At 42.1% G+C, this 8,438-nt stretch overlaps 1 protein-coding gene across 1 annotated transcript; it reads left to right on the top strand.

The window, feature by feature from the left end:
- Positions 1 to 2,210: 2,210 nt before the first annotated feature.
- Positions 2,211 to 7,389, top strand: MLNR (motilin receptor). The gene is made up of 2 exons (XM_039342980.1): positions 2,211 to 3,462; positions 5,352 to 7,389. Exons 1-2 carry the CDS (start codon positions 2,634 to 2,636, stop codon positions 5,633 to 5,635), a joined length of 1,113 nt encoding a protein of 370 aa, XP_039198914.1. The 5' UTR covers positions 2,211 to 2,633; the 3' UTR covers positions 5,636 to 7,389.
- Positions 7,390 to 8,438: the final 1,049 nt, after the last annotated feature.

The raw sequence follows: 8,438 nt of genomic DNA, 5'->3' as shown, positions 1-8,438 counted from the left end.
TGAAATAGGTTGCCCTCATATTTTCAAGATATAAGTAGACTGCTCTTTCTTGTTGTTCCGACTTTTATATAACAAGGTTATAGATAACAGTCTGGAATACCTTGTACAGTATGACCCTCCTGTTACAACTCTCATGATCTCTGACCACTGATCATGCTAGCATGGCTGATAGGAAGAATATGAAATACACAACTAACCAATAGATCAAAATATTTAAAACAAAACAGACTAAAGGACAAAAAAGGGCTCATAACCACTAAAGACTGGGAGAACAACCAGATCTTCAATAGTTTCCTAAATCAGGGCTTTCCAACCTTTTCACTCATTGTACCACTTTTAGGCTATGGCAACATCCGAGTACCACCAGTCGCCTAGCAAGGTGTCAAAAACTTGATCAAAAAAAAAAGAAAAAAAGTGATAAAGTTACAGGTAGTCCTCGACTTACAACAGTTCCCTTAGTGACTGTTCGAAGTTACAATGGCACTGAAAAAAGTGCCCCCCCCCCAAGCCACAGCCAAGCAAGACACCTGCCTGCCCACCTGGTGACGCTCTTCCTCCTGTCCGAGGTTTTCATTGTTGTAAGCATTTCTGCTGAGGATTTGCAGCGGGGTGGGTGGGGTGGGGGGTGTTTGGTTTTTATTCCCCCCATCTGCTGGGTGGTTGCAGCAGGTTTTGATAACCTCACATGACCCTGGGACACTATGACTGTCATAAATATGAATCAGTTGCCAAGCATCTGACTGTAAAGCACAAAACCCTGGAGAGGCTGCAACATTCCAGCTGATCGGCAGTTCTTCTGGGCTCAGCAGAAGCACCAGGATCAGTGCCGAGCTCCAGCTGAAGCTGGCGCTGATCCTGGCGCTTCCACTGAGCCCTGACAGCCCTGCAGCTCCAGCCGTCTCTCGCTCAGGCTTGTGCGGTACTGCCACTGGTTCAGCTCATTCCCCTCCCCTGCTATCACTTTTCTAGGATGGTCGCGTACCACCTGCCAGGTGCCAATGTACCACAGGTGGTACCTGTACCACTGGTTGAAAAGCCCTGTCCTAAATGATGTAAGGATGGGCACCACACAAATTTCTAGGCAGAAATCATTTCAGAAAGCAGTAATTAGAACAAAGTAGGTGCACTTCCTGGGTCCCATATGATTACATTCTTTAGTGAATGGGATCTGGAGAAGGCCCACTCTAAGGTAATTGGCAACAGATTATAAACCTCTTAAGACTGTCTTTGCATGGTGTGGGAATAAGAGTGGAATTGTTACAGCCAAGAGTGACTAAAACCTATCTCAGAGATAAGAGCAAAGACAAAACAGAAGGAAGAAGGTACCTGGATAGGTGTATGAAAGTGGGTAAAGCCCACAAATTATTTTTGTTTTAATGATTTTTTAAAATAAGTTCCAGTGCCTAGTTCATTGTCATTGTAACTATCAGTAAAAACTGTAACTCCCAATAAAAACAACAACAACAACAACAACAACATAATAATAAATGTGATGTATGATCCTAGCCAGTCACTATAACCCAAAGTAAAATGGACATATGTACCACCATTTAGTGGTAACATCAATGTTCAGGAACCAGCAGAAGAACATTTAATCTGCCTGAAAAGAAAACTATCTAATTAAATAGCTGTTTTTCAACAAAAAGTGTGAAATATATGAATCAAAACTCATCAAGAAATGTTATTTTATTACTGCAGTTCATCTCAAGACATAGGTATCTTCTCAGGCTGTAAAGTGCAAAAGTACACAGCAAAACTGGAACATCTGCCCTTAGCAATTAGTGTTTGTCTTTCAAACACTGTAATTGTAACATATTGTGCTTTTTACATATAGCTAAGCTGTTTACAATTCCTCCCCAGTTCCCATAAACATAGCTATACATATCAGTCAGTTGCCCCAAAGATGCTTTTTTCAAAAGGCCATTGGACTTCCTTGCTTTTGCTTGAAGATGTTTTGCTTCTCATCTAAGAAGCTTCTTCAGTTTTGCGAAACGTCTTCAAGCAAAAACAAAGTCCAGTTGCCTTTTGAAAAAGCACCTTTGGGACAGTCATGACCTGGATGACTGAGAATCTCCATAGACATACCAGTCAGTTGAGAACAAGATCATGTCTCTGATGAAGTCAAAGGCATAAATCTGATCTGTTTTATGGATCCAAGAATCTCTTCTTTAGGTACTTCTATTTTTTTGGGGGGGGGGGTTCTCTTTCACATCTCAGCAGCTATTTTATACTTTTGGTTGAGAAGGGGAATCGTTATTTGCTTCTCAATAGCTGCTTCTGTTGCTGATATGAAAGAATAAGGCTCAATTTGGAGCAAATAAAAAACATTGATTTCTTATTTGCTGTCTGTTTGGGAGGAGTTATCTTTTAGTAACCATGGGTATCCATCAGACTGGGGTTGGAACATTGGCACTTCATTTCACTGCACAGGCAAAGGGGCAGCAACTCCAGGGATTTTGCTGAAAGCTGCAGTACAAAGTGAGACCAAGTGAGACCAAGGGAGGAAAGAAGGAAAGGACAGGACAGAAAAAGCTGCAGGAGCACACATCAGATCAAGCAGGACCAAGGAAAGCAGGAACCTATTTCTGATGCCTTAGAAGGGAATTCACATCTTGTGTCAAGAGGTGCTCCAAATGTTCTGTAATAGCAGCTTGGGGACCAGTTGCAGTGCTGCCTGCAACATGGGTTTGACCAACAGCAGCAGTCTAGCTGTGTGTCAAGAACAGGATATTGAAATCTGGGCCCTTCCACCCTGCAACAAGTATCTCTGCCCACTGCTGCCCATATGCATTCTCATCCCAGTGACAGCTGTTTGCTTGCTCTTGCTGGTGCTGGGTGTAGGGGGCAATGTCTTGACTGTGATTGTGACAAGCTGCTCCCAAGAGCTACACAACACTACCAGTCTATATCTGGGCAGTTTGGCTGTCTCTGATCTGTTGATGCTCCTCCTGGGTCTACCCTTGGATCTGTACCGTGTGTGGCGCTCCCAGCCATGGGTGCTGGGAACTGTGCTGTGTCGAGTGTGGCACTGGTCAACTGAGGCATGTGCCTACTGTTCCATCCTGCATCTGACAGCCCTGACAGCTGAGCGCTATCTGGCCATTTGCTTCCCGCTGCGGGCTAAAGTCCTAGTGACCCAACAGCGGGTAAAAGCCCTTCTGGTAGTGCTCTGGGTTGTGGCACTGCTCTCTGCTGCACCTTACCTGTTCCTTGTGGGAGTCCAACAGGCTGGCAACCTTTCCAGTGATGATGATTTCAGCCGTGAATGTGGCCCTACTTTGCATGCCCAACAGACAGGGCTGTTAGAGACTATGCTCTGGATCACCACCAGCTACTTCATCCTTCCCTTCTTCTGTCTCTACATTCTCCATGGCTTGATTGCTAGAGAGCTTCTGCGTGTTGGCAAAGCACATCTTGGTTTGGCTTCATACAGGAACCATCAGCAAACAGTGCGCATGTTGGGTAAGTAAGTGGAGGATATCTTAAAATGGGGGAGGAAACATTATCTTAGTGCTCCAATGTCTTGTCCATCCCTTATCTTTATCAAAGAAACTCCTCCAGCCTCAATATTCAGAATTAGGAAACCTTTGGATTCATAACAAATTTCTATTGTTAGGGACTCTGTAGCAGGTTGACAATCTAAAACCTTTCCAAACCACTTATCATCCAGAACTGATGGAAACCCAAAAATCCTGGTATATAATAAACAACTATGGGGATGCTGTGTGGAGTCCAAAAATACCGAATGAAGATGATCTAGTTCCAAGTATTATCCAGGGTTATCCTACAGAATGTCTAGCTAATCCTTCTGGCATCTAATGAATGTAAACAAGTAATCAGGGTTGCATAGCCTGGAGAGCTGCATGGGACTCCAGCCCCAGAGATTTTTTTTGTAAATAAGGATCAACCCCTATCCTGAAGAAAATTTTGTTGCTCAGACCCTCAAATGCAGACTTCCGTGGGGATGTAATACTTCCTCAGAATCTCAGAACACATAAAGCTTTGGGCTCATGGGAATATTTCAGTTTTCAAAGTATGGGAGGTCCCAGAGCCAATTCTGTTGAACGAGAGAGAACTCATACCTTTGTCATTATCTATACATATTGAAGTTGAGCATGGGGATCAAGCAAATATCCAGGTGATACTTCTAGTCTCATAAACTATAGCATGTGGCCAAAATCATTCTCATTGTTCTTCAGTACCATTCTTCTCTAGAAAGCTCTAGATTCAGTCCCCCAGTCAGTCTCTGAGTTCTGTATGTTTCATGGTTATATTTCCACATAATAGATTTTCCTGCTCCTACTCTGTAGCTCTATCTGGAAATGTGATTTATGTCCAATTGTTTATATACCCAGTAGTCAGTACAAAGTAGCCAGCAACTTTAAGTCTTTTAGTTTATTTATTTATTCATTTGATTTATATGACCGTCCATCTCACTCAAATGACTCTGGAAGCATACAAGAATTAATCTCACCCCCCAGACACATCATATAATCCCTGGCATCTTAAGATAAACAATAACCCCACTCATGCAGAAAAAGCACACCAAGAGTAGAACTGATCTAACCTTCTGATTCAAATACTTGGGGAAACAGCCAGGTTTTCAATGCCCTACAAAAGGCTAACAGGGTTAGGGCTATCCAAATTTTCCATGGGATTCTGTTCCATAGGGCAGACATTGCCACCAAGAGCATATTCTCTCTGCTAGATCTAGTGGCTGAGCAGAAATCACGGGAGAAAGGTGGTCCCACAAGTAATCTGGCCCTATGCTGTGGAAGGTTGTATAGGAAATGACTAGTATCTCTCTCTCACACACACACACACGCACACATACACACACACACATCTTAACTGCCATTCTTCATCTAGATAGTAAAGACTGTGGTATATTATCCCAAATTGGTTTCCTAGACTTAGCCTGGCGAGAGGCATAGAGTCTTTTATTTTATATGTTGGAAGACCTCTAGGAATCAATGGTATGTTTACCTTATTCCACTCTTTGACTGTTTGTTGTTATCACCCGAGATCAGGAGGGGCAATGTTAGAAAGAACATGGAGCCATGAGAGCAGTGTGGATTTAAGGGTTCCAGATTTTATTCTCACTGTGGGTATAATGATATGCTCATATATTCTCATCACATGGGTGTAATGAGAAATGCCAAAATCTGCATGTGGCACATGCATTTTCTAAATGTTCTTCAAGACGACCCCTATGTACAGTACATTACATTACAGTGATCCAAATAGTGATCCTAAAGCAAGCCTTCTTGGTCCAATAATGGGCACAATTCATAACTGCACCAGGTCAACAGCCCATCTTATTTCCTTCTTTTCTTTCTTTCTACTTGCAGTTATCCTGGTTCTGGCATTCCTCATTTGCTGGCTGCCCTTTCATGTTGGCCGGATCATATATATCAACTCAAACAACACCAGGATGATGCTTTTCTCTCAGTACTTTAATGCTTTTGCATTGCAGCTTTTCTACTTGAGTGCTACAATCAACCCAATCCTTTACAATCTTGTCTCAAAGAAATACAGGGCAGCATTGTACAAGTTGCTGGTAACCAAAAAGCGACCAGAACGGGCTTCAACTATTACTAGAGAGACAGCTGGCTACCTAGAGATTACTGGATAATTTAAAAATGAAATGATTCCCAGGACCCTTTCTCCCATTGCTTTCACTGATTGCTTTTTGGCAGATGTGTGAAATGAAGGGCAGATCATAGTTAATGCTTCCAGGCATAGCTCTTTGAATTGTAAGACCGGGCTGGTGCTGGTGAAACCAAAACTATCACTAGGGCTATTTGGACAAGCAGAGAAAGATGCTCCCTCCTTCCGTGTATAGTATAATTACCGCCTGGTCTTTCCAGCAAACTAATGCTTGTAAACCAGTAATAGAAGCCACAAACTGATTTTGATTGGCAGGCAAGGACTTTCCTACAGTTTGCCAGCTCTGCAAAAATGGGTTAGGGTTAGGGTTAGGCAGTTCGAGTTTGGCCACCGGTGATGAAGGCAGGCTTGACCATTTAAAAGCTCTTGTCAGCTTAGCAACACTATGAGATAGCCCATCATTTGACATTTTAGATACAAAAGATCCAATTTTCAATTCTCTAATACAGTTCTAGCAAATTTTAAAAGATTCACCTGCAGCCTCTTGAGGGTTGCTGTACTGCAGCTGGGACTGGAGACCTACTGTATGAGCTGGACAAAAAGCCTGATTATAAGAATAGCAGCCTATATTTTTGATTAGCCTATACTATGCTTATAAATTTCCTATTAGACTAGGCAGTAATGCTTTCGGTCAGCATCTTTGTAGCTGGGTTTTCAATTTGCCACAGTTCAAAAGACAAGATCTAGTTAGCTGGATCAGATAGACTAACAAAAACGATGAAATAAATGTGGAATGGAAGGTAAGGATTATGATTAAATCAGACTATATGTTCATTTATTTTAGCTCTCCATGTGCTTCCCTCACATTGATACCAATCAGCTGATACAATTTTAATTGTAATTCTGTCTGACTAGGGGAACTATGAGAAAACCTGGAGGTTTTATGATAATAATTATGAGATGTTTGATTCTCATCTAGACAAAAATAGTAAAACTATATCCTACCCTGATGCAATTAAGGTCACAGTTGTAGGGCCCTGACACAAGAAGGTTAAAACAAGTTGAGTTCACCCAACTCTATAAAAATAAATTACATCTATAATTTCCTTTCAACAAAAAGTGAGTATTTCATAAATTATAGGGTATGAGAAGTTTCTGTTCCCTTTAGCAGAGGTATCAGTGTGTCTCTCCAGTGGAAGGCTGATGGCTTCAAGAGTACAATACGTCAGAGGTCCCCAACCTTTTGGGCACCAGGGATCAGTTCCATGGAGAGAGATTTTTCCGTGGACTGGAGGGGGCGTGGTTTTGTGTGCTGCCTGCAACCCGCGGATGGGGCTTTCCTTGTTTGTACGTACTGGTTGCTGGCATGCTGCAGCCCGGTACTGGTCCATGGACTGTGGGTTGGGGACCCCTGCAATACAGTTTAAGGGCTACATTGTGAAGTTCACAGAAGATAAGAAGCTGAAATGACAGGTAGATCCTGAAGAAAAGGTGAATGAAGTCTGGTTCTATTTCTTTTGGTACTTTCTTTGCCTGAGATCCCATTCTCTCTAAGGATCTGTTTATTTCTCTTTATCTTCCTCCTACAGCAGCAGCCAGGGGAGAGTCTGATGGACCTTAGCAAAGTTTTGAGCTGCTTATTTCAAAGGGCTTCTTTGGATTAGGACAAAGCTTGTGTAAGTTTTTTGCTGGTTGCCAACTTTTCCAGATAAGGAAGATAGATAGATAGATAGATAGATAGATAGATAGATAGATAGATAGATAGATAGATAATTAAAATGTGAATCCCAGGCATATTTGTGTAATGTATATAAAATCCTTGAACTCTGGGATAAGTATAAAACAGCTGTTTATTGTTGACAGCAGTAAAAACAATAAAAGCAACTATTTATAAAACAAATAAAATCGACTGTCAGTTCTGGGGGTCCCTCTCCTCCTTTTTCTATCTTCCCAACCCACCTTTGGAATACACAGCCTAGAATGGGCAGGGGAGGGGGAGGATTGGAGGATGGATGGGCAGCAATATCACATGGCTGGGTGCAGGAAAGATGGGCGGGGAAGATAGAAAAAGGAGGAGAGGGACCCCCAGAACTGACACACATGCCAGGGGATGAGACACAGTGAGGGGCGGTAGGACTGACCGGAGTGGGTAAAACAGAACGGGCAAGGAAAAGAATGATGGGAAGAAAGAGGGCGTTGGGACCAAAATGTGGACAAGGAGATGCAGGACAACTAGAACAACTATGGTTAGTTAGAATAGGTGGGCCCATTACACGATCAATGGGTAGAGCATGGAGCCAATTAGATTTATAAGCAAACTCCCCACCCCTAATGCTTATTCTGATGACGCTGACAGTGGATCAGCGAAAGCTAAGTCAGTTGATTTTATTTGTTTTATAAATAGTTGCTTTTATTGTTTTTACTGCTGTCAACAATAAACAGCTGTTTTATACTTATCCCAGAGTTCGAGGAGTTTATACTATTACACACACACACACAAACACACACACACACATATATAAAATTGTTTTCATCTCAGAGAATAAGAAATAAAAGATAAAACAGGATGACCTCATCTAAAACCTGTCTGCAGAAATTAGATAACCATTACAAGACAGTAAACTCATGGCACCCCTTGGATTTTTGCAACCCAGCTATACAGGTTGTCCTCGAACTATGATTGAAATTGTGACCAGAATTTCAGTCCTAAGTCATTAGAGTTGTAAGTTGAGATGCCCACATTAGCAGACTTGATTTTATGACCATTTTAACAGCAATCATTGTGAATCGTGCAGCTGTAAGTATGAACCCATTCTCCTGAATAAGCA

This window comes from Crotalus tigris, unplaced genomic scaffold, assembly GCF_016545835.1.
Source record: "Crotalus tigris isolate CLP2741 ecotype Arizona unplaced genomic scaffold, ASM1654583v1 scf7180000017831.1706817, whole genome shotgun sequence".
Taxonomy (NCBI): Eukaryota; Metazoa; Chordata; class Lepidosauria; order Squamata; family Viperidae; genus Crotalus; species Crotalus tigris.
This window is presented reverse-complemented; position numbering and strand designations above follow the sequence as displayed.